At 45.0% G+C, this 26418-nt stretch overlaps 2 protein-coding genes and 1 pseudogene across 9 annotated transcripts in view; 2 read left to right on the forward strand and 1 right to left on the reverse strand.

Moving 5' to 3' along the window:
- ZFP57 (ZFP57 zinc finger protein) overlaps positions 1-1950 on the forward strand; it is a 52920-nt gene extending 50970 nt beyond the window's left edge. For all 7 annotated transcript variants that reach the window (XM_051855802.2, XM_008262642.3, XM_051855798.2 and 4 more), the window contains one exon: positions 696-1950. In XM_051855802.2, the coding sequence (XP_051711762.1) occupies positions 696-1891 (1196 nt within the window). In that variant the 3' untranslated portion in view covers positions 1892-1950. The remainder of the gene's footprint in view (positions 1-695) is intronic.
- Positions 503-15114, reverse strand: MOG (myelin oligodendrocyte glycoprotein). Of its 2 annotated transcripts, none has more exons than XM_008262640.4 (8): positions 14931-15114; positions 13356-13703; positions 8092-8205; positions 6448-6468; positions 5848-5868; positions 4354-4470; positions 4091-4111; positions 503-2864 (listed from the first exon to the last, which is right to left on the reverse strand). In XM_008262640.4, exons 1-8 carry the CDS (start codon positions 14941-14943, stop codon positions 2851-2853), a joined length of 669 nt encoding a protein of 222 aa, XP_008260862.1. In that variant the 5' UTR covers positions 14944-15114; the 3' UTR covers positions 503-2850. The 2 variants fall into 2 exon arrangements, with proteins under 2 accessions (XP_008260862.1, XP_008260861.1); XM_008262639.4 differs by having other exon boundaries at positions 14850-15112.
- A 3192-nt stretch (positions 15115-18306) lies between these two features.
- Positions 18307-18983, forward strand: LOC108177334 (COP9 signalosome complex subunit 8 pseudogene; annotated as a pseudogene).
- The last annotated feature ends 7435 nt before the right edge of the window (positions 18984-26418 follow it).

A 26418-nucleotide genomic window follows, 5' to 3' on the forward strand; every position in this document is an offset into this window, starting at 1 on the left:
GACAGCCTTTCTTTACCTGTAGGAGATAAGTTCTAAGACCTGCAGTGGATGCTTGAAACCATGGGTAGTACAGAATCCTGTCTACCTGTTCTATATTTTTTCCTACATGTACCTACCTAAGGTAGAGTTTAATTCATAAATTAGGCACGAGACAGTAAACAATAATTAATAATAAAATTATTACAATATGCTATTCTCTCTACCTCTTTGTAACTCTTCCTTTCAAATAAATAAATAAATCTTTAAAAAAAAAACAGAAAACAATAATAAGTGTTATGGGAATATGGCCTTTCTGTCTCAAAACATAGAATTTTCTGTGTGATATTTTTCCACTGCAGGTAACTAAAACCTGGGAAAGCAAATCCACTGATAAGGGGCTACTGTATATTATGTGATCCCCTGTGGGTATCTGTGGGGTGTCTGGGAGTGTGAGCCATACTGAGAATGGGAATTAATGGATTTTTTAAAAAGTGCTTATAAGTTAAAATTTAAATCTCTGACATTTGTGCAAAGATTCCAGTTGAATTTTTATTTCCTTATAATTTGAAAAGCTGAAGGTTTTCTTATCTCTAGCCTATGAGGTCCAAGGGTGAGGCTGAAATGTGGGAAGGGGAGGGCCGAGAACAGGGAAGTGGCTTGGGCTGGACCAGTGTTCTCATCGGAAGCCTTGTGTTGTTCTTCCTCACTCACTGTAGGGGGCAAGAAGGAGGAGCTTCAGGAACAAGGGCAGAGTCTGAGAGACGAGGGCACTGGCGATGACAAGGTCTCCCTTGCTTGCAGAGGCACCCGCCGGAGTCCACCTTCAGCTCCAGCTGGGTCTACAGACAGAACCCCAGTGCTGCAAGCATCCCAGACTGGGCCACCCTTTTCCTGCCTCACCTGTGGTAGGTGTTTCAGCAAGAGCTCCTACCTGTATAGCCACCAGTTTGTTCACAGCCCCAAGCGGACTAACAGCTGTAGCCAGTGTGGGAAGTTATTTCGGAGCCCCAAGGCCCTCAGCTACCACAGACGCATGCATCTTGGGGAGCGGCCCTTCTGCTGCCCGCTGTGTGACAAGACATACTGCGATGCGTCTGGCTTGAGTCGTCACCGCCGCGTCCACCTGGGCTACCGGCCCCATTCATGCCCCGTGTGTGGAAAGAGATTCCGGGACAAGTCTGAACTCAAACGCCACCAAAAGATACATCAAAACCAGGAGCTCCTGGTGAGGACTCTAGACACCATGGCTGGGCTCCAGGCGCCCATTGACGGGAGCCTAGGGCTTGTGGATACAGACCATGCACCTGGGACCAGGGCCCAGCAACCTGAATTTAGAACTCAGGATCCTATGACCAGGAACCAGGTGATGACTGGGAGGAATCAGACAACAGTTATTAGAACCCCGGGGCCTGTGTCTAGGACGGAGGCACCCTACACCAGCGGCCCCTGCCTGGATACCAGATCCAACTCTCTTCCAATGAAGTCCTCGAGATTAAAAATCTTCATTTGTCCCCACTGTCCCCTGACTTTTACCAAGAAAGCGTATCTGTCCAGGCACCAGCAGGTCCACTTTAGAGAGCAGCCCAGCCGCTGCTTCCACTGTGGCAAGTGCTTTGGCTCGGTTTCCAGGCTCGTGGAGCACCAGCAGGTACACTGGACACAGAAGATCTACCGATGCCCTGTCTGTGACCTCTGCTTTGGGGACAAAGAGGGCCTCCTGGGTCACTGGAAGAACTATAAAGGCAAGGAACTGGGCAATGCCCCTAAGTGCTGGGCTGTCCTGGGTCAGTGGCTTGACTTTCTTCATGATGCCTCCCCCATGGCTGGGAAAGACCAGAAGCATGGAGGAAGTGGATCCCCTAGAATCCAGATTCTCAGGAGAGGGAAAGTGAGAAAGGAGGTGAGCAAGTGAAACAGAGCAAAGGAAGCAGCGAGGGTCTGGCAATGCAAATAAACGGCCTTTCTGACTGAGGTCTGTCTTTGTGTTTGCTTTCCCTGAGGACTGACCCTTAGGGTCAGGAGGGAGAGAGGTGAGTCGGTAATGAAGGAAATAGAAAAAAGAAAAGGAAACTCGCATTATTATTAATGAGCACCTAGCTTGTTTCTTTGTGTCTGGTGGGCCATCAAGTAGCGATTTGGAATAAAACAGCTAAGAAGGTGGAGAGAAAGGATGAGGGGAGGGGAGAGGGAGGCCTCCACAGAGGGTGTGGAAGTGGAAGGCAACATTCCAAAGCAGACGGGTTGCCGCCTGCCATGCTTCACTCCCCTGGGTCCTTGTGAGGTGCTCAAGTCAGATGGACCTCTGGCCAGTGTTTTGTGGGCTCCTCTCCATCACTGCTCTTTGGTTGGGGGCTCTCTGCATCCTCACTCTGCAGCTCACTGAGCTCTGTCTTGTGTTTTAGATCCTTAAGTTCCTTCCCTTTTACCCTCCACACCTCTGAGCTCTGCCCTATCTGGGTCAGGGTCTTGGAAGGAACTAAGCTGGCACGCTATAATTCGCAGTGAGTAGGTTCTTGGTCTCCAGTTTGTGGCCGAGACCCTGTTGGCTGTCACTCTGAAGCACAGGTGTGCAGAGCACCTTTCTGGACTTAGCCAGAGAGTGCTTCCAGGTAGAAGATTGAAGAGAAGAGTGGAAGGATGTGAGTGGCAGAAAGGAAGGGAGGAGTTGGGAAAGAAACATGACAGAAGGAGGAAAGATGACAGAAGAAGGGAAGTCCATTCTATTGGGAATTCATGTTTCTGGAAGTGTGGGCTGGGAGGTTTCCATAGCAAAGAGGCCGGTCAATGTGCAACTTGATGGATGAGACATCCCAAGGATTCATCCCTGGGCCAACCAGGCTCTCCTCCACCCTTGCCAATATGGGACATCACTCAGAAGGGATTTCCTAGAAGAAAAATAATTTGAAAAGTAACAGCTCAAAATTACAATAGCAAAGATGTGGAATCAGCCTAGATATCCATCAATTGATGGCTAGATAAAAATGTGTATGTATACAAGATGGAATGTTGCTCAGTCATAAAAAGGAAAAATCCTGACATTTGCAACAAAATGGATGCAACTGGAAATCATTATGCTAAGTGAAATAAACCAGACCTAGAAAGACCTCTTATTGGTGGAAGTTTATATGGTATAAAAATTGCCTGGGGGCCGGTGGTGCTGTGATATAGTAGGTAAAGCCAGTACCTACCATGCCAGCATCTCAAATGTTTCAAGTGTTGAACATTTTGGATTTCATTTTGTAGTTTTTTAAAAAAAGATGTTTTAATTTTGAAAGTCAGAAATAGAGAGAGACCTTCCATCTGCTAGTTCACTTCTCAGTTGGCCTCAATGGCCAGGGCTGGACCAGGCCAAAGCCAGAAACCAGGATCCAGGAGCTTCATCTGGATCTCATGTGGATTGCAGGAGCACAAATGCTTGGGCCAATTTCTGCTTTCCTAGGCCATTAGCAGAAAACTGGATTGGAAGTGGAGCAGCCAGGACATGAACTCGTGCCTACATGGGATGCTGGCATTGCAGGTGGCAGCATAAGCCACAATGCCAGCCCTAATTTTATAGTACTTTGTTATACTTGTCTTGTTAATCTTTAGTATTAATCTCATTTTAAAATTTTTTGCTGGTCTGTAAAATTCTTAAATTTATTTAATTTTGTTAGGTTTATCTGTCTTTGAGATGCAGAATTTCTGCTTTGGTCTTCCTGTCTTATATGTGTATTGGATCACCAGGTTTTCAAGCTTGCACTGTACAATAAACATAAATTTGAAAAAGAAAAGTCTATATTGGCATTTCTAACATTGAGCCTCTGGGGTCACCTCAGTGACTTGTCTTGGAGATGAGGCATGGGCAGGTGCTCTAGAGAATGGACAAGGAGGCCAACTGGAGTGGATTCTGGAGAGGGGTGCCCGGAAGTGGAGCACAGCACATGGGAGCACCCCAGCTTCCTTCTCTGCCATCTGTAAACTTCTCTAATAGTTGTCTCCTTGGCTTCTACTCAAAGGGGGAGTCCTCCCTCCAGCCCCTCTCCCCCAGGGACTGTGACCCCTAAATAGCCCCCTGTTACTTCTGTCTCCCTTTCCTGGCTTTTTGTCATAGCTTACATGAAAGAGAACTTACGTAGCTCTTCAAGAAATTGCCCTGAAAACAAAAGAGAAACATGAAATCAGTGGAAGATAAGGAGCTCCTTCCCCTATAACCACCCTGTGGACAGCAGGGTTCACCCCATTTCCCTTTCCACTGAAGGACCCCATGAATGGTTCTCCCCAATAGGGACAGAGGAAGAATGAAATCCCAGCTCCTGAATTTTCCTCTGGTTCCCATTTCAGGCTGAGTTTGGGCCCCACTGCTTGGTGAGCCTGTGTGCTGCCCACCCACTGCACCTGCCAGTCTTCGGTGGAGCCAGTTGTAGCAAATGATCAAGGCAACCAGGGGTCCAAGAACCGGCACGATTACAAACAGGGTTATCTTCCAGCAAGGCACCCTCAGGAAGTGGGGATCTGAATCGTTCATCAGAAGAAACAGGGTTAACACGTGTTCCCTCCCGCTGTGCCCCACCCACCCTTCTTTGTATTGGGTTTTCTTACCCTGGGGCCCAAGAACACCAAAAGACCCAAGACAGAATCCAGGGAGTCAGTGAACTTGGATGAAAAAAGTGCTGCTTTGTGCTTTCTCTAATCTCTAACTGGCTTTGGCATTCTTTTTCATTAAAGATAAAGGCAACAAATGAGCATCCTCAGTACCTGAGACTATGGCCAATGGAAACCACAGATGCTTTCGTTCCTGGTTCAGTTGCAGAAGTCACAAAATTATATCTGTCAGTATCTTGAAATTACAAGTTATTAGACTTACTGCTACCTTGTTATTTAAAAAAACATGCTTCTGAATCACAAATTAGTCCAAATGCTAATCACAATATTTCAACACAACTTTCTTTATAATCCTATGTTGTAGTCTATGTTTATTTTTAAAAACATTTTGAGAAGAGGCCCAGTAGGTTTCTCTAGATGGCCAAAGAGGAAATTCCTGGGACAAAAAGAGTTCATACCTTTGAGATTCTAATTCTACAAAAAAAAAATCCTGTTCCTTCTTTTTAGGTGTTCAAAGACTGTGTGTGTGTGCGTGTGTGTGTGTCTGCATGCCCATCCAATGTCATAAATCCTATGATGGAACTGTCATGTGTACTAGGTGCCCGAGGAGCAGAGTAGGGTCACCCATGACCCTGAGCCCCAGGAAAAGGTATTAGGAAGGCTGCTCAGAGCGGGGGCCACCTGTGCTCTGCCTGGTGCCACCTTAAAACTTTTGCAACTCTCATTCAATAAATTTCTGGGCACCCTTCTGTTGTAGGCCCTGTCTGTAGGCATTAGGCAAGTGAACTAAAAGGGCAGAGGCCATAGCCTCTAGTGGTCAACTTTCTATTGGCTTTTTGGTGGCTTCACTCTCCAGGAAGCTTTCTATGATTAGTGATAGACAGTTATTCTGTCTCTATTCCATGTGAAAATTAATTCTGCCAGGTAAGCACAGTGGATACTTTTTCTCTTATTCAAGTATGTGTTTCACCTCTCCAATTTATATGCCAAGAATCTGTTTATCTTCTTTTTGACATTTCTGAATATAATGTGCATAGTGGATTAGCAGAGTGTGAGTTAACATTTGTAAAGCTGTTAGCATGGGTACCAGACACATACATAAAAGGGTATATAAGTATTCACTATTATCTTCCTACTCCAAGTCAAATGCAAGTGGCCACTTATTGAAGAAACAGTGAGAAGAGGGAAAGGCACCCAACTGGGAGCCAGGGTCCTTGCTCCCCTAGGGGACTGGACCAACACCCAAGTGGAGGCAGGAGGGCAAGGATAGGCCCCACTTGCACTTACCAAAAGTTCGGTGGAGATTCTCTGAAAGAGGAACAAATGGAGATGCCTTTAGTATGGCCTTCAAGGGAGATCATCTCTATGGTGAGTCTTATTTCACTACTTCACTAGTGTGACACATGACAAAGGAAGGGAAGCTGTACAACTTCACTTCTACCCTGGCTGGCTGCAGTGGGGAGCAATGAACCTTTCCACAGTTGTCGGCTGGGTTATAGGAGTTTTGTTTTAAAATCTCATGGTGTCGGCTTATTGTTATTAGAAAGGCAGAGAGACTTCTTCCATCTCCTGGTTCACTCCCCAAACGCCCAAAGCAGAAGCTTTGGGGCTGTGCGAGGAGTCACCCACATGGGTGACAAGGAATGCAAATACTTAAGCCATTGGCCACTACCTGCATATTAGCAGGAAGCTGGAATTGGGGGCAGAGGTGGAACTCCATTCCAGGCACTCAGATCTTGGATGTGGGAGTCCCATTAACCTGCTGCACCACTACACCAGCCCAGATTATAGGAGTTTTAACTGATGAGTTTCCCAGAAAATGACTGTTTCAGTTATGCTGAAAGATTGACAGGGAGGATTTGGGGAGGGAGGGTGCCTGGAACTCACCTATCTCTGCATGAAGTTTTCCTAAAATACAAAAAAAAAAAAAAGGCAACAGTGTTAGTTCTTGCACCAAGCCTAGCTGCCTGCCCCGGAGCCGTTGTGTGATTCCTCTGCAGCGTGACACTCTGTCAAGAGGTTAGGAAGAGCGCTGCTTTTAAAAGAGTTCAGGCTCTTCCCCACCTCTGTCGCCTGGATCAAATACTGGAATCAAGAATGCAAAGCGCCTCAGTAAATGGCAATGCCCCAAACCATCCCCAGATTTTATTGCCTCTTCTGCTGCTTTTTTTGGTGGCTCCAACTTCCCGTTGCCATGCCACCCTGCTGGGTTGTCACTTTGAGCGAGGAAGGGAGGGGCTGCACATTCAGCTTTGTGACTGGCCTCTCCATGATGCTTTCCCTTTAACTCTCCCTACAGCTCAGGAGGGGGGAGGTTGGCTCTACCCACAGCAAGGCAACTGAAACTTGGAAGACCCAGGAGCCTTGCTCAGAGTTCAATGCATCCTGACTCCAGCATTCAGATCTTTATGCCCAGCGATGAGGGCTGGGACTTTCTCCATAAGGGAGGAGCAGGGAGCTGAGCATCTCGGATGAACCCAGGGTGGGAGAACAGATCCCATGTTTGACCCCACCAATACCCATCTCCCCTCACATGCCCCCAACCACATTGCTGCTCCGTCCTCTTGGTGATGGCAGGGGCAGTGGAGGTCCTTGTGCGTTGGCACTGGGGGGAACTCTTGGTACAGGAGAGAAAGCTCAAGGCGGAACTCTTGGGCATAAAAAGGAGCCTTATCGACAGCTGAATCTGAGACCCCTGTGTTGAGTGGACAACGTGGAGGCAATAACTTTCGAACGTACTATGTGTGTGTGGGGGCTTTCACTTCTTTTAATTAAGCCTCCTAACAGCCTAGACTTGTCTGCCTTTGAGTCCCCGGTTGCATGAAGCTGCTAGGTGTAAGACAGAGGCCTGGGCTCTGCCACTGACAGCATCAGCCTCAGTGGCTTCCTCTATAAAATGGGGCTGTTGTATGTCAGACTGATCTCATAGGGGAAGACAAGGTGGCATTATGCATAGGGCCGCGTACGGGAAGATCTAAAACTTCTCATTATTGCGGAATCATGAATCCAGAAATCTCTCAAAAAAGAATTGTTAACTGACCTAATGTAGATTCAAATCAAAATAGAGTAAAATGTGGCTAACAGTTAATTGCAGATCTCTTGCTTCTGTACATATTAGCTTTGTTTGCTAAAGGCTAAGGATGTATCTTGTGAAACTATGTGGGCCCGTATGCCAGGAACTGAGAAAGAGCACAACTGGAGTGTTCTGCCTAAGTTGACAAAAATGCCCCCTGCACTGTTATCTTACAACCATATTCTGGGTTTGTTATTGTTCACTGCATACCAGGGGTTCGAAATTGTGGACAGAAATCTATAAAAATCTGTGTAACTTGCTGTTGGGGGCTGCACTCTGGTAAGGAGTGTCGATCTAGATCGGTTGCTTGCCTCTTATTTTCAATAAAATTCGCGTGTGACTGTCACTGGTTTTTGTAATATTCTATTTCAGCTGATGAGCAGATGCAACACTAGGTCTAAGGGGCCAGCTCCTGCCAGGGAAGGGTGGTGACCCCCGCCTCCACCCGTCGCCCGTACCTCTCAGTCTGTGCTGCAGGCAGAGGAAGACGAGGCCCACGGTGACCTGCAGGAGGAGCACGGGAAGTACAGCGATGAGAACCAGCATCCCCGGGTTGATCCAGTAGAAGGGATCTGAAAGGCACAACCAACAGCGCCAGCTGTCTCCTCAGCACCCTGTGCAAAGCGGTTGTGGAAAAATGCACAACCTCCCACATGCTTTAACTCATCACTAATACAATACCTAATCCAATACAAATGCTGTGTAAATAGTTATTATATTACATTGTTTGGAGCATAACCCAACTAAAAAAAAAGTCTATACATGTTCAGTATAGATCACTTTTTAAATTTTTTTTTCAAACTTTTTTCCATCTGTGGCTGGTTGAATCCACAGGTGCAGAACCCACAGTGACAGAGAGAACATAAGAGTTGTTGTTTTACTTTTTGCACACATTTTGTAGTTCATGAAGCATTAGAATCATTCAAAAAAGCCAAAATTATCAGCCTCCTGATGGACAGCAATAAAAGTATATAGCATTATCTACGAAGTATGCTTGCCAAAATGAATCAAACCTGAATCTGATCAGACCTCTGACTATCAGTTTGCAGGAAATTCAGGGCAGAGAGGAGTGTGTTAAAGCCACCTGGGGTATTATTAGCAAAATTCAGACTGTGAGAAACCCTGGGGGCAGACACTAACATGAGGATCCTGCTTGAAATCGATTATAAAAACATATTTATGAAATAATCAGGCATGTTTCAACACAGTGTACACATTTGATGACATCAAGGGATTTTTGTTGCATTTTAAAGATAGCATTGTGATTGTTTTTTAAAAGAGTGCTTTTATTTTTAAAGATTCATTTATTTATTTGAGAGGCTGAGTGACTGGGGAAGGGGAGCAGTGGATATCTTCCATCCGCTAGTTGCTTCTCGAATATCTGCAACAGTCAGGTTGAGACCCGACTGAAACCAGGAGCCAGGAACTCTACCTGGGTCTCCCACGTGGGTGGCAGGGATCCAAGTACTAGGGCCATCTTTCAGGTACATTAGCAGAAAGGTGGATTGAAGGTACAGAGTAGCCAGGACTTGAACCAGGCACTCTAAGGGGACCTGGGTGGGGGTGTGGGGGGTCCCAGGCAGTGGCTTAAGCTGCTGCGTGACAATGTCCACCCCTAAAAGAGTTCTTAGTTTGAACGCTACCTTCTTGAGCACTTGACAATGAAATGGTGTTTCTGCCGAGGCGTTGCCTCAGCAATGCAGTAAGAGTGGGGAGCAGGTCGCACAGGTCACCCTTGACTGATAACTGTTGCAGCCCGTGATGGGCATTGCAGACTCATCTTAATATTCCCTCCACTTTCGTGCCTTTTCGACGTTTCATAACGAAGTTTAGAGAAAGGATTAGAGACAGGAGTAATAAAAATCACAAAAACAATCAAAAAAGTTTAAAAAGAGAAATCAGAAACTCCTTCACAGAAGAGTTCATTACACCAAAACACAATTTTATAGTAACAAAATACAATGTATTTCAATTACAGTTACTACACTGTCTCCTTCTAGGATTCCAGGGCTAGGTGAGCGGTCCCTGTTCACTTGTAAAATAGTCCCCTTTTTTTGAGATTCTTAGGCATGCAGACTGCTAGGTGGGAGGAGGGCATTGGAATGTGAAAGTCAGCCCAGAGGAAAACTTTCTCCCCTGAGGCAAAGTTTTTTTTTTTTTTTTTTTTTTTTCCTCTTTCTATTTTGCAGTCGGTCACGGTACTTAGGGAGTCCTTTGGGAAGGCAGTTTTTTTTATTTTTTATTTATTTTTTTATTTTATTTGACAGAGTTAGACAGTGAGAGAGAGAGACAGAGAGAAAGGTCTTCCTTCTGTTGGCTCACCCCACAAATGGCCACAACGGCCAGCGCTGTGCAGATCCGAAGCCAGGAGCCAGGTGCTTCTTCCTGGTCTCCCATGTGGCTGCAGGGCCCAAGCACTTGGACCATCCTCCACTGCCCTCCCGGGCCACAGCAGAGAGCTGGACTGGAAGAGCAGCAACCGGGACTATAACCTGGCGCCTATATGGGATGCCGGCGCCGCAGGCGGAGGATTAACCAAATGAGCCACGGCGCTGGCCCCCCCTTTTTTAAAATTTTATTTATTTTTAGGATCTATGTATTTATTTGAAAGACAGCATTTGAGAGAGAGAGGAAGAAAGGGGTGGGGGAGCACTAACTTCCATCCACTGGTTCACTCCCTAAATGTGCACAGTGGCTGGGTTGGCCCAGTAGAAGCTGCTAGCTTCGCAGGAGGCACCACAATGCTGGCGGCCCAGGAGGCAGTTATTGCTCTGGGAAGTTACTGAGCAGGAAGGACACAATTTGCAAACTGGAGAAGTCCTCACTATCAGACTCTGTGCAGGTAAAAATTCCCCAGTGAAAACAGCTGTGTGTGTAGAGTCAATCAAAATGGAGTGAGTGTGGCTAACAGCTAATTGCAGATCTCTTGCTTCTGTACATATTAGCTTTGCTTACTAAAGGCTAAGGGTGTATCTTGTGTAACTGTGTGGGCCCAAATTCTAGGAACTGAGAAAGGGCACAACTGGAGTGTTCTGCCTAAGTTGACAAAAATGCCCCCTGCACTGTTATCTTACAACCATATTCTGGGTTTGTTATTGTTCACTGCATACCAGGGGTTCGAAATTGTGGACAGAAATCTATAAAAATCTGTGTAACTTGCTGTTGGGGGCTGCACTCTGGTAAGGAGTGTCGATCCAGATTGGTTGCTTGCCTCTTATTTTCAATAAAATTCATGTGTGACTGTCACTGGTTTTTGTAATATTCTATTTCAGCTGAGGTGTAGATGCAACATGTGAAGAACATTCTGTGACAGCTGTTTTCATATCCCTGCCGTCATCTCCAGAGACAGGGCTTTGTTATCGCACATACAATGCCTTCTTCTGGTCCCTGCACCAGACACAAGAGTGATGGATTGTCTGATGCTTGCTCTGCAGGTGGGAGGGAGAAGGCTCAGGCACTTGGACATTTTTTTTCTCCAATGAAATGGCAATTAACTTTCAAAGTCCCCTCCATCTGCTTTATCTTGTCCACATCTGAACTGTCCCAAGATGGAGCAAAAGAATAAACTCCAGGATCGTCCCTTGACAAAACACAGTGGGAAAGAAGTTCTGGAGATGGCCTACATGTCAGTCTGTAATCATATCAGGCATTTGCTTTCCTTGTTTTTCATTGGGACTATGTTTTGCCAGGAATATGCTTTTCAGAAATTTTCCTCATCCAATGAAACAGCACAAATATTCATTGTAATGAGATTTCATCAATCTGCCTCCTAAGGAGTAACATCTTTGTAAACCAAAGAACATCCAAGGTCAGAGAAAGAAAGTCCACTTGGATACTTAGATTAACTTTCAGATTATTCCTATTCCCCTCTAGTAGCACAAAATAATCAGAAAACCATTACATTGGATTTTTGCTGCCTTCATTTATCAACTTCTCTCTTTTGGTTTTTATTTCTTAAATTTTTTTTTTCTGGGGCCAGCACTGTGGCGCAATGGGTTAAAGCCCTGGTCTGAAGCACTGGCATCCCAAATGGGCATCAGTTCTAGTCCCAGCTGCTCCTCTTCCGATCTAGCTCTCTGCTATGGCCTAGGAAAGCAGTAGAAGATGGACAAGTCCTTGGGTCCCTGCACTCACGTGGGAGACCCAGAGGAAGTTCCTGGCTCCTGGCTTCAGATCGGCGCAGCTCCTGCCGCTGCAGCCTTCTGAGGAGTGAACCAGCAGATGGAAGACCTCTTTCTCTCTCTGCCTCTCCTTCTCTCTCTGTGTAACTCTGACTTTCAAGTAAATAAATAAATAAATCTTTAAAATTTTTTTCTTTTTCCCACATATACATATTAGATGTACCTTTTTATAACAACTCAAATAGATAATCCTATACTCCTCTTTAAAAAAAACTCATTTATTTGTTTGACAATCAGATTTACAGAGAGAGAGGTAGAGACAAGAGAGAGAAAAAGAGAGAGATCTTTCATCTGCTGATTCACTCCCCAAAATGGCCAGAACAGCTAGGGCTGCATCAAGCTAAAGCCAGGAGCTAGGAACTCCAATCTGGTCTCCCACATGGACAGCAAGAGCCAAGTACTTGGGCCATCCTCCACTGCCTTCCCAAGCACATTAGCATGGAGATGGATCAGGAGTAGAACAGCTGGGACTTAATCCAGCACTTTGATATGGGATGTTGTTGTCATAAGTCTCAGCATAACTGGCTATGCCACAACACTGGTGCCCCTCTTCTGTTTTATTTTTCAGCTGGATCACACACTTCTTCTTCTTCTTCTTTTTTTTTTTTTTTGGCAGGCAGAGTGGACAGTGAGAGAGAGAGACAGAGAGAAAAGTCTTCCTTTTTGCCGTTGGTTCACCCTCCAATGGCCGCCATGGCTGGTGCGCTGTGGCCAGCGCACCGCGCTGATCCAATGGCAGGAGCCAGGTACTTCTCCTGGTCTCCCATGGGGTGCAGGGCCCAAGTACTTGGGCCATCCTCCACTGCACTACCTGGCCACAGCAGAGAGCTGGACTGGAAGAGGGGCAACCGGGACAGAATCCGGCGCCCTGACTGGGACTAGAACCTGGTGTGCTGGCGCCGCAAGGTGGAGGATTAACCTAGTGAGCCGCGGCGCCGGCCTGGATCACACACTTCTATGCTATTGCTTTTCCCTCTTCCCCCAGACTGAACTATGTTAACTTTCCTGCGATTATTTTTCATTATATTTCTCTGATTATATATGTATGTATATTTATATGGGTATTTCAAGTTTACAGAAAATAAAATTAAAATAGAAGTTTATTTTGTTATAAAAATGTTTGAAATTCATCCATGTGAATGTATATTTAGAAATACAGGGTCATGTTTTGTTTTCCATGTTCTGTAGCTTGCTTTTCTTACCCAATGATGCCTCGTGGATTGCCTCCAAGCTGTTGGACATAGCTCGAACCCAGGCTTTTTAATGACTATGTCATATACACGGCTTGGATACTATTGCTGATGCAGTCTCTTCCCTACTCATGAACACTGACTTTGATTCCAAATTCCTTTGCACCAGAAATAGAGAGGCAGCAGAGATTATGAGCATATCAGCTCCTGTCTCCTGCTGTGCATATTTCTGTGGAGTGGATTCCCAGGAGTGTGATGAGGCCCTCATCTCAATCAAATGACTGGACTATCAAGGGACGCCATGGCCCCTCCGCAGGTAGATAGTACCTGACACTGTAGGGCAGTGCTCACCTTCCACTTTCAGCTCCATTGCTGCCTCCTCTTGGTAAGAATGATCTCGGAAGAAGCAGGTGAAGCCTCCCTCATCTGAGAACCTTACCCTTCGGATCTTGAGGGTCACCTTTCCTTCGCCAATAGTCTCTTTCAGCAGCTCCGTCCGGCCCCGATATTCTGGCGCCTGCTCTGCGTCTTGGTCCCTGCCGTTTCGGTAGAGATGCACCACCCTGGAGAAGGGGGGGCGGTACCACCCCACTTCCATGCCTGTAGCGTTCTTCCCAGGAGATATGCGACATGGCAGCTCCACCTCATCTCCCACCAGAGCCCGGATCGGGTGCCCTGGTCCTATCACTCTGAACTGTCCTGTCCAAGACACCACAGGAGAGAAGGAGGGTCAGAGGGGAACCTTCACAAACAAGCACAACGCTAGAAGGACTGCTTCAGACAGGGGAGAAAGGAGATGCCTCATTCTTATGTGGAATTCTGGAGCCAAGAAGGGGTCTCTGGCTGAAGAGAGGCTGTGTTTTGGACAGAGCATCCTAGCCCGTCACCATTCGGTCATGGCTGCCCACCTTTCTACCAGTTGTATCCATCTCTGCTCAGCCCAACCTTTGGGTTCCTATGTCTGTGGCCCAGCCTATTGACGTTTAATTCCCATGGGCCTCCCTGTGTGGACTTAGCCAAACCGATGCCTATTCTCCCTTAGAGTCTTTGCTTTTGTGGCTCCATCCACTTTAACTGCCTCTGTGCCCCCTCCCCAGCCATTTCCCCCGGTTCTCGTCCTGTTCCCCAAGTTCCCTGCTGAGACACAAGCCCCCACCCCCATCCCTGGGGACAGCTCTGTCAACCTTGCTGCAGCTCCCGGCCCCTGCTCCTCTGGACAGGTTGCCAGTCTTTCCCATACAGAACACGTTCTCCAACTCAGATCTGAGCTGCTGGAAATAAGGCTGGTTCCTCCTGTAGACCTGGGGAGATTTCTCCAGAGTGCACAAGACTGAGCCTTCTTTATCAGTTAGTTGCTGTCTGAGGTTAGGAATCTGCTTTCTGCTTCCTTTATTTCTCCTCTGCCCTGGAGGGCAGGGCTCCTCTGTAAAAACATATTGGTGCCTGATCCTGCAGAGCGAGCTCTCAGTCATAGGACAATTCAGCATTTATTGAGATTTACTGTGGACAGGCATAGGGCAGCATGCTTACATAGCTCATCTCATTTAGCTCTGACAGTGACTCCAAGAGGCTGTTCTTGTTTTATGGCTGCTTGGGAGGGGGAAAGCCAAAGCTGGAAATAGCGGCTTAAGGAGGACTCTGAGTTAAAGTCACAGGAAAGAGTTTGGATCTATTCTGAAGGCTGCAAGGACCCCATAGAAGTTTTAGGGGAGGATTTCTGAGCAGATCTAAGCTTTAGAAAGTCAACTTGCATAGCAACTTGAGGGGGATGGAAGGAGCAAGCCCAGGGAACATGGTCCTTGTGTTCTAAGTTCTCCCCAGGGCAGGAATAACCACAGGTCTTACCTGCATGGCTGGAAGACAGCTGGAGGAGGAGGAGCAGGTGGAGGGAGAGGAGGCAGCTGGGCAGGGAGGAGCTGGACAAACCTGTCATCTCCATTGTTAGCGGGCACACTGAGCCCCGGCGGCTGCAGGGTCAGGCCAGGCAGAGATCCGCGGGGAGCGTGTCCCCTGCCAGTGAGGCGCCTGGGGGCGGGTCTGGGAGGGCAGTGCTGCCCAGGCCCTTCCTCCACCACAGTTGCTGCCACAGCTGTGCCCGCCAGAACAGCCCACGTCACCCTTGCCAGGCACTTACACAAAAGGGCTTCAGAAGAGGGGAGGATCAGGGCTCGCCTTCCCCACCCGTCCAGAGCATCGGAGCGATGACTGCCTGGTACAGGGCCTTCCACCCCCATTCCAGGAACCCAGCCTTCGAGGTGGGTGTCTGGGGCCGACCAGTGGAGACTGATCACTCGCTGGACCTTGGGAAGAGGCTTGTTCATGTAATCTTCAGGTTCCTTCATTTCATCTCACTATCTTGGAACCAGCCAAGGGAGAGGAATTATTGTTGGCTCTTAAAGAAATAAGATGTCTACTGTTTCCCATTACTATTGTCTCACAACCGTCATCACCAGGCTGTTCTTGCTGCCTCTGTTACTGCAATGCAAACATTCTTCCTTGTGATTACATCCATGATGAGTTGCTGTGGTTCAGTCTCCTTCATGCCCCACAAGATGCACTAAGGTGCACAGCAGGAGCTGGTGGTCACCTGTGCCTGGAGGGAACAGTAAGGGCAGCACCTGTGTGAGTCAACGCACACAGAGCCAGCATGCAGGACACAGCCCATCATTCTCTGATCTCCTCAGTGTCACTGGGGAAAGTGAAATCCTAAATGGAAATAGGACCTTTGTCCTTACCCTGGGATTTAGCTTGTGAGAAACACAATGTGAGACCAGCATTGGCACCGAGTTACAAAAATGTGCTTTCCAGGGCTGCTTCTGTGTGTGGCCGGTGAAGCTGCTGCCTATGATGCTGGCATCCCATTGGGTTCCAGTCCCAGATGCTCCACTTCTGATCCGGCTCCCTCCTGACGGCTTGGGAAAAACAGTGGAGAATATCCCAAGTATTTGGGCCCCTGCCACTCATGTGGGAGATCCAGATGAAGCTCCTAGCTCCTGGCTTTGGCTTGGCCCAGTGCTGGCTGTTCATGGCCATTGTGGCCATCTTGGGAATGAACCAGAGGATGGAAGATCTTTCTCTCTCTATCTCTCCCTCTCTCTTAGGAATTCTGACTTTCAAAGTAAATAAATTCTTTAAAAATTTATTTTCCAATCTTAAAGCAAGGAAGCCTTTGTCAAATAAAAAGAAAAGGCCAGATGGACAACGTAAAATTGTGCTGTCCAATATAGTAATCACAGCCACACGGGGCTATTACAAGTAAAACTAAATTAAATTAAAAATCAAGTTCCTTGATTACAGGAGCCATGTTTCAAATGTTCAGTGGTATTCTAGCTAACATTTACCACAATGGACAGCACAAGCATTTCGAGCATCACAAAGGGTTCTCTCAGGCTACACAAAAAAATTATACTGGGCTGCAAGGGCCGGGAGCACCGCTGGGGCACACTTTTCTGCTTTTGTTCACGATGGGCTAGAAGGACAGATTCTATCAGCTGAGACTTATTTACCCTTTCTGCCTCCAAAGCTACCAGAGTTTTGACACAAGCAGGTTTGGCCTCTTTAGAGCTTTGTAGGTGGGAGTCAAGGTTAGAGGGTGAATTCCATGGGAAAAGGAGCCTCCATGCCTCCCTGGCTTCATCTTGAGTTGGGATTCTCTCCTTCAGAACTATTTTTTAATGTGTGTTTTTTCTTTTTTTTCTTTTTATTATTATTATTTATTTGAAACACAGAGTTACAGAGAAAGGTAGAGCCAGAGAGAGATGTCTTCCACTCTGCTGGTTCACTCCCCAAATGACCACAACGGCCAGAGCTGAGCTGATCTGAAGCCAGGAGCCAGGAAACAGGAGCTTCTTCCGGGTCTCCCATGTGGATGCAGGGGCCCGAGAACTTGGGCCATCTTCTACTGCTTTCCCAGGCCATAGCAGAGAGCTGGATCGGAAGAAGAGCAGCCGGGACTCGGACTGGTGGACATATGGGATGCCGGCACTGCAGGCTGGGGCTTTAACCCACTGTGCCACAGCACCCGCCCCTCTCCTTCAGAACTTAAACTGTTGTGGAATGTGGAATTATGCACTAGATGCTTCCTCCAGGAGGGCTTGGGTGGAAGAGTGCTTGCCTTTGTCCAGCCCCAGACCAGCTGTCAAAAGCTGGCTAGGAGATTGTGGGGGCGGGGGAGGAGGGAGAGTGAGAGAGCAGAGAAGGTCAGGAGCTTGCCCATCAAAGCCACTCTGGAGAAATCACAGCGTCTCTGAACAAAGCAAACAGGAAAACAATTATCTTAGTGAATGCTTTCACGTCCCACTCTTCCGAGTGCCTTCTGTGCATGAACTCATTTGATCTCACACCGTAAAACAAATGCCACACTGTTCTCACTCATGTTTCACAGAAGTAAAGTAACTCACTCAGGTCACACCATTGGGGAGTGGCAGAACTGGGGTTTCAAGCCAGGCTTTCTTGGCACTGGCAACCACTACTGGTAACCACTGAAGCGTATAGTAAGCTTGCCTTCCTTGACTCTGTGCCCTTACCTGCCTCAGGTCTCCTGAAACGGGGTGGATTCTTGGCTCTGTGGCAGGCTGACCCTTGGATAACATGGTCTTGGAGAAATGCGATGTATGTAAGGGGGAAGAGAAGGGAACCACTAGCAAAATGAAGCCAATGGTGGTGTCCCTTGCAGAAATCTGGGGCTGTAGGAGCAACAGGTTTTGCAAAGTGGGTAGCATGATGTGAAGTCATCTAAAAAGAGAACCCACCCTGTGTTGATCAGAACTGGTCGTTTCTTTCAGCGGTTATTTAGGAGTTATTTTAATTGAGGTTATAGCACATGTGATCTTGCAAGTATCCTCAATTTGCTTCTTCTGGAGTTGTGTTGCTCTCCTCAATAACTTGACTTTCAGTTGCATTTTTCATCAGGTCTAATAACAGGTTGCCTGCAGTCACCTATGCACAGTGACATTGTCTGAATCCAATGACTGCATGCTAGTTAATGAGATTTCTGTAAGTGGAACAGTAATCATTCAATCAATGGCAGTTTGCCCACATTGTCACCCACAAACAGCTTTTCTAGGTCACGTGTGAAATTCATATCTTCACAACTTGTCTATATCACACATGAAAATAGACACCTGTTCTGCTTCCTGTGTTTCCCACTTAATGACTGATTCCACACTATACAAAATATGGGTCTCTCATATTTGAAAATAATGATTTTTTTATAAAATATCACAGCTTGAAAGCTAGTAATCCCAGGGACAGAGTGGGGTTTGACTGTCAGGAAGGTGTGGCGGCGAGACCAACCAGGAACATGCCAGAGGCGGTGATGGCAGAAAGTGCCTTCAGCTTCCAGAAGTTACTGGATCAGTGAAAGAATCAGGAGCTCAAGGCTCCTGGAGGAACTGCTACACCCCCAGTGTATGGTCAGCTTCTAGCTTTGTATTTACTCCATCATGATGTGAATAATGCAAGATACTTTGGGAAAATAATACCACCTGCTACAAGCTCTGCAAATTCTGAACTTGGGGGAATTTGGTCACTAGGGCAAAATCTCTGGCAGAGGGATTTCCCTGGGATCTGCACAACCATCCACGCTCACCAGTGGTCTGAGATGGCCAGGCAACCCTGGAAGCACTGAGAGATGCAACAAAGAGATGAGATTTTGCCCTGGTCTTTCAAGCATACACCTCAGTAATTGCCAGTGACTTTGCAGCCTTGGTTGGGCTTCCTGTGGAAGAGGCTGTGAGAGGTGTATTGGAGCAAGGATGGCAAGCCGGCTCCATCACGAGGATGGTGCTGCCTGGGAAGCCAGGTGCAGGGGTCCTGGATGGTTCCTTTAACAGATCTATTCACTGATCAGAGCCTGCCCCAGCACCACGGATTCCTAACAAGTAGCAACTAGCCAGACTGACCGATTATGTGGCTTTCCTGGAAAACTGGTCGCTGAGTTCAAAAGATCTACCTTCAGGGGCTGGCGCCGTGGCATAGTAGGCTAAGCATCTGCCTGTGGCGCCAGCATCATACATGGGCACCAGTTCCAGTCCCAGCTGCTCCTCTTCCAATCCAGCTCCCAGCTGATGGCCTAAGAGAGCAAAGCAGTAGAGGATAGCCAAGTTCTTGGGCCCCTAGACCCATGTGGGAGACCCGGAAGAAGTTCCTGGCTCATGGCTCCTGGCTTCAGACCGGCCCAGCTCTGGCAGTTGTTGGGAGTGAACTAGCAGATGAAAGACTTCTCTCTCTGTCTCTCCCTCTCTCTGTCTGTAAGCCTCTTAAGTAAATAAATAAATCTTAAAAAAAAAAATTCGCCTTCAAAATCCTGTATACTGACTCATAGAGAGATGTAAAATTTTTATTTTCAATTTATTGGCTGGATTAAGCACCTCAGCATTCCTTACTGAGTATGTGATAACATACATGTAGAATATAAAGTGTATTATGTACACCTTGTCCTCAAACATGCTGAATAGTCATTGAAACAATTCTCCACTTGTAAGACTTTGCAATTTGATGGCGCCTGTCAATATTACAGTTTCTATTTCCTAGTGACTCAAAATCAGCTTTCCGCTTCATGCAGGACGGTGGTTGTCAGTGGTCTCTGCCCTGCCCCAGCACACACTGCGCGCCCGTCTGTACTGCTGGCTGGTGCTCATCACGACTGGCTGGGGTTTCAGGATTGTCCCCATGGGCATCCCTGGACTGCTGGGGATTGCGGCTCACCCTCTTTGGAGACTGTGCTATCTTTTCTCCCCACCTCCTGAGAATCACTAATGTGGAATATAGAAAAATAGCCAAGCAACAAATAAAGAAACCGTTTCCTTAGTAACCCCTCCCCCAAAAACCAAAAGAAAGAAAATCTAGTAATCCAAAGCAAATCTGTAGGAGGGCACTTCAGCGAGCCTGTGGAGGGGCTGACGTGGCTCAGCAAGTTCAGCAAGTCAAGCTGCCATCTGTAACATGAGCTTCCCTTGTCAGAGCATCAGCCTGAGTCCCGGCTGCTCTGCTTCTGACCCAGATCCCCGGGTCAAGGAGTTTTAAAGATGGCGGGCCCCATGGCCCACCACGTGCTGTATGCCTGGTTAACAGAGCTGTCTTTTAAGCCATTTTATTATATGATTTATATTGTATTATACACACACACACACACACACACACACACACTACGGCAGCTCAAGAAAGAATGCGCAGCCGGCCGCAGCTAGTTCGGAGCAAGCACAGGCTCAGGCCGGGTTCTCTGGGGGTCGAGCCTGCCCGCAGGCCGCGACCCGCCGCAGCTCAAGGGAGTGCACGACCCGTGCCGAGCTCCGTAAGGCCGGTTTGGCTAGCAGCAGCTCGGCAGAGGCGCAAACTAGCCCTGTTTTGCTGGTAGCTCCAAGAAGGGAAGACGCTGGTTGGGTTTCTTTGGCAGTTTTGGCTTTAAGGAATTTTTTTCTTTGGTGATGTTGCTAGTGCAAAAGAGATATTAGTGTGTTTCAAAGACAATTTACCTGCTTTCTAGGGCTAAGTCTTAACTAGTATCAGTGGCTAAAAAAGTTCTGAAATTTCTTCTTCCTGGGCGGTAGCATATAAGCTTTCAAATGCTAATTTCAAGCTGGAGAATTGATTTTTGTTGCTTAGAAACGTGTTAGCGTCTGGGAGGAGGAGTTTTAAACTTGGGTGATGCCCTACTTCCTGCCAGAGTTTGGGAGTTCCGCCCCAAGGTGGCTGCCTACTATAGGAACTTCTGCCCTCACAGGAAGAAGGGCAACAGACTCCGCCCCAAAATGGCGGCCCCCATGGCCCACCACGTGCTGTATGCCTGGTTAATAGAGCAATGTCTTTTAAGCCATTTTATTGTATGATTTATAGTGTATTATATATATAGTATATATATATGCAGCATAAGTATGGGGTATATATATGTGTGTGTGTGTGTGTGTGTGTGCGCGGCATGCCTGGTTAATAGAGCTGTGTCTTTTAAGAATGGAGATATATATATTATATGTGTGGCATAGGTGTAGTGTATGTATATACATAAATGTGCATGCGTGGTTAATGGAGCTGCATATATGTGTATATATAGTATATATATGGATGGCATAGGTGTGGTATATATGTATATATATACACATACATACATACATGTACTGCATGCCTGGTCAATAGAGCTGCATATTTTAAGTCATTTTTATATGTATAGTATATATACAGCATAGGTGCAGTGTGTATGTGTATATATATATATGCCACATGCCTGGTTAATGTATGTGTATTATATATGTATACAGCATAAGTATAGTGTGTATTGGTATATACATGCTGCATGCATAGTTAATACAGTTGAATCATATTATTATGATTTATATTATGTTGTGTGTGTATATATATAGTATATATGTATGGCAAATGTGTGGTGTATATGTATATATATATATATGCTACATGCCTGGTTAATAGGGATATATGATTTATATTGTATTGTGTATATATAGTATGTATATACAGCATAGGTGTAGTGTGTATTTGTATATATACATGCTACAATGCCTGGTTAATAGAGCTATATATTTCAGATCATATTATTCTGATTTATATTATATTGTATGTACATATAATATATATATATACAGCATAAGTGTAGTGTGTATGTATATGTACATGCTACAATGCTTGGTTAATATATATACTTTTTACATAATTATTATGATTCATATTGTATTATATATATAGCATATATATACAGCATAGGTGTAGTGGGTATAGGTATATACACATGCTACAATGCCTGGTTAACAGAGATATATATATTTCAGATCATATTATGATTTATATTATATTATATATATAGTATATATATATATACAGCATAGGTGTGGTGTGTATATGTATATACACATGCTACAATGCTTGATAGAGATATAAACTTCAGATCATATTATGATTTATATAGTGATATCTGTATAGTATATATATATATAGCATATGTGTGGGGTATGTATGTGTATACACATACATAGTTAAAATAGTTAATATAGCTACTTAATATAGCTATGTATTCTAGATCATATTATTATGATTTATATTATGTTGTGCATATATATAACATGTGTAATGTGTACATATATACACATGTTAATGTTTATATTGTATTGTTTATATAGTATATATGTATAGCATTTGTGTAGTGTGTTTGTTTATACACTGGCTACATGCCTGGTTAATAGGGATATATATTTCAGATGACTTGTATGTATACTATGTATATACATGCTACATGCATAATTAGTATAGTTAATATAGCTAGTTAATATAGCTATGTATTCTAGATCATATTATTATGATTTATATTGTGTTGTGAGTATATATATAAATATATAGCATATGTGTAGTGTGTATGTATATATACACGCTGCATGCCCGCTTAATAGAGCTATGCATTTCAAATCATATTATTATGATTTATGTAATATTACATATATAGTATATATATAGCACATGTGTATATCTGTATATATACATAATATAATATATATGGCCTGCACATAATATGTATATGATATATATATATTATGTTATTTATGTTATATTATGATTCTATAGCAGCATTAAATCATGTTATTCTTCATTTCTGTTTTTGTTATTTTTGTTCCTGAGGTGGTATTAGCACAATTAGCTTTTTTTTTTTTTTATTTTCGATCTCAGGACGGTTCTCTTCCTTTGTTTGTTATTTTCGTTCCTGAGGCAGTGTTAGCATGATTAGCTGTTTTTTTTTTTTTTATTTTCGACTTCAGGACTTTTTTTTTTTTTTTAACCTTTTTTGTTATTTTTGTTTCTGAGGCAGGATTATAACTGTCTGAAATGACATTTCTCAGACTGAGTGGTTTATATCTCCTTGGTGTGATATATACATTAAACCCCATAACAGCCATAGTAGCACTGAAATGCGAGATTACAGATTAAGTTAAAGAGGAGTAAATGCTCTAACATGGGAAGCAGTCTGTACAGCAGACTCATAGAGTGGTAATGGCTTTGAGTAGCACTCAGTGACCTCAAGATCAATCCTAATGGCATTCTGGTCTGGCTGGAAAGCCCAGAAGAACATTTCAGGCATTGAAAGCCAGGACACTTGTGTGAAAGGTCTCCACATGGAGAACTTCCCCAGGTGAGATCCCAGTGGAAAAGAGTGGCCATTGAAGGATGAGCTTTTCTCTGGATGGAGGAGAAAACTTCCACTTTTCTTATGGCCCTGTCTCAATACTGATGGAGTTTGCAGGACTAAGAAGGCTTCCATGGCCTAGGCAGCTCATGTCAAGAGCCTCGGGGTGGTCACTGATGCCACACATAAAAGTGTTAATGGATAAATTAACAACAGGAGTCACTATACTAACTTCCCATGTAGGATCTCTGTTCTCAAAAGAGCTACAGTAGTAACTTTAACAGAAAAACTTAATCCCAAAGATTTGCTTTCCTCTATTGTGTGGTATTATGCATCGTGAGTTCTAGTTATGTCTAAGTGCCAAACTCCATTTCCTGTGTTTCTAGGTATTTATTTAAGGTTTAGTAAGTGCTTCAAACATAAAATCTTAAGTACATGTCTCTCTGTGAAATTCCTATCTTGTATGTTTTAACATAGGGTCAGATATTTAAAGGCAGCAGAGATTTCTGAGAATGGCAAAGTTCTGTGGACTTTGGATTCCAAGATTTGGATCCCAGGCTTTTGTGTATAGCTTTAAAGACGCCCTGATACAGTCTCTGTACTGAAAAGGGTAGCTGCAAAAGTTGTTCCAGAGAACTAAGGAGCTTCTAAATAAAAGCTCCGGTTTTGGGAATTACTGATGACAGGATTCTATAGAATTTGAATTCCAAGATTTGGATTCCAAACTTTTGTATATAGCTTTAAAGAGGCCCTGATGCAGACTCCATACTGAAAAGGGTAGCTACAAGAGTTATGGATTCCAGGATTTGGATTTTAAGCCTTGTGTTTGCTTAAAAGCCTCTGAAACAGACACTGTGCTGGACAGGGGAGCTGCAAAGGTGTTCCAAGGAATCAAGGAGTTTTTAACAAAAACTCCAACATTATTAATTCCTGAGCAAGTCATTCATAAGAAGATCCTCTTCAGATCAGTTTCAGCATAAATGAAAGGGACCTTACTAGGTGCTATTGAGCACGACTACTTCCGTGAAATTAGGACTAAACTTCTACCTCTTAAGTCTTCACAGCTGAATGCGAAAAACATTCCTGGCTGTTCCTATAAGCCAATCAGAAACCTTAAGTACTTCAAAGCAAAAAGGATAAGTAAAGCTTTTGCCTTTGTCTCCTTAAGGCAAACATGCTGTACCTGCCTTTCTTAATTATCTCTGGGAACTGTTATTGAGGATAAAGCTACCTAATGATTTCTTCTATTATTCTCTATACTCAAGCTAAATGGGTTTATAATCTACATAAGGGTGGCCTACCACTACCCACTATCTGGGAATCTGTAAGATACATTGTTTTTATGTAAAGGGACACCCCCCTTACAATTGGTTTTGTTCCAGTTTTGCTTATACTAATTAATGACTTATATGTTTCAGAACTCAACTTCTGGGAGAAACTGACCATGCAGGGGATACAGACGTTGGTGATGACCGAGACTGCTCCAGCTCACAAAGCAAATTCGATAGATAGGATAGGCAGACCTCCAGACCCTGGACAGGCAGGGCCTGCACTATGCCCCTCATAAGCAGGAAGCAGTTACAGAAGAGATAATTCGATGTCCATCAACTCCCCTTAGGATTAAGGGGATGGAGTCTCTGAGGGGGGAATGAAGTGGGCAGGCATACAGGTTAAAATTGTTAGATTTGTGAACTGGAAGACCATGCCTTTGCCACGCTCCTGAGTGGCCTCATTCCCCTACCTGGCCACACCTGGGTGCCCACCAGCCAATCAGGTTAATTAACCACTCCCCTTCGGAAGTGGGTTAAAAGCCGGACACGGTGTGGCCTGGCCTGCTCTTTTCCCCTGGCCTCTTGCTAGGAAGGGGCTTGCTGTAGCCTTCAGACCATGTGCTCTAGGTTTCCTGGCCTAGATGCTCATCCACGTGGCTGGTTCCTGGTGCTTGGTATGAACCCCTATTTACCTCCCTCTCTTAAATAAAGCTCTCACTCTCCTATGCATCTTTCTCACTAAATAAAAGCTTAAAACGTACCATGATGCCTTATTGTCTGTGCCGGTATTTAGAATTCTTCTCTAAATATTAGGCAAGAACCCTTTTGGGCTTATTAATATTGGGAATTTAGTAATAAGCCCGTGGTGAAATCGTAAGGCACCCCAAATTCTGGTAGCACATGTGGCACCCCAGATAGCATTTCTAGGGAACTCCAAAGGGCCACATTTCAGTGTAAATTTTAGGGGATCTTTTCCAATTTCACTGGGAAATCAGAGGAGATGACCCAAGCGCTTGGTCTCCTGCCACCCACCTGGGCAACCCAGATGGAGTTGCTGGCTCCTGTCTTTAGCCTGTGGACGGCTTTCCTTCTCCCTCTCTCCCTTCTTTCTCTCTTTTACTTTGCTTTCTAATGGAAGAAAAGCTGATAAGAAATGGAATTAAAAGACTATTTTAGTTCAAACAATTTTGAAATTCATGCTTTTTTTTCATAATATTCATTTTCCATGAACTTTTTCAAAACCCAATGGATTTTCTCTAACTTTTTCCATACATGCTACACAAATGCCACTAGAGGGCACTCCAGGAGACTCACTGCACTTACACATCCCCTTTCTAAAAAACACATAAGGGTAACAACGCTTTATCCTGGATATCTTCCTTTAACAGCACCCAAGGAACTGCTTGTTATTTTATACAACTACACAATATTTTATTGCATGGCTATATCATACTTACTTAGGCAATTTTTCAGGGCATTTAGATAGTTTCAATTTTTAAAATATATATTTTATTAGATTGAAACAAAAATGTATTACTTTAAAGCAATAAATGTTTAACAGAAGTAAAATTGTATGGAGTAAGCTTTATATTAGGTTTTGATTATTTAAAAATGTTATTTATTTGAGGGGTGGGTGTTGTGGCATAGCAGGTTAAGCTGCCACCTGTAGCTCTGGCATCCCATATAGGGGCTGGTTCGAGACCTGGCTGCTCTACTTCCAATCCAGCTCCCTGCTAATGTACCTGTGAAAGCAGTGGAAGATGGCCCAAGTGCTTGGGCCCCTGAACCCACATGGAGACCTGGATGAAGCTCCTGGCTCCTGGCTTCAGCCTGGCCCAGCTCCAGCTATTGCAGCCATTTGGGGAGTGAACAAGCAGATTGAAGATCTCTCTCTCTCTCTCTCTCCCTCTCTGTAAGTCTGCCTTTCAAATAAATAAATAGTCTTAAAATTTATTTATTTGAAAGACTGAAAGGGGAGGGAGCTAGAGGGAGGGGAAGGGAGAGAGAGAGAGAGAGAGAG

This window comes from Oryctolagus cuniculus, chromosome 5, assembly GCF_964237555.1.
Source record: "Oryctolagus cuniculus chromosome 5, mOryCun1.1, whole genome shotgun sequence".
Classification (NCBI taxonomy): domain Eukaryota; kingdom Metazoa; phylum Chordata; class Mammalia; order Lagomorpha; family Leporidae; genus Oryctolagus; species Oryctolagus cuniculus.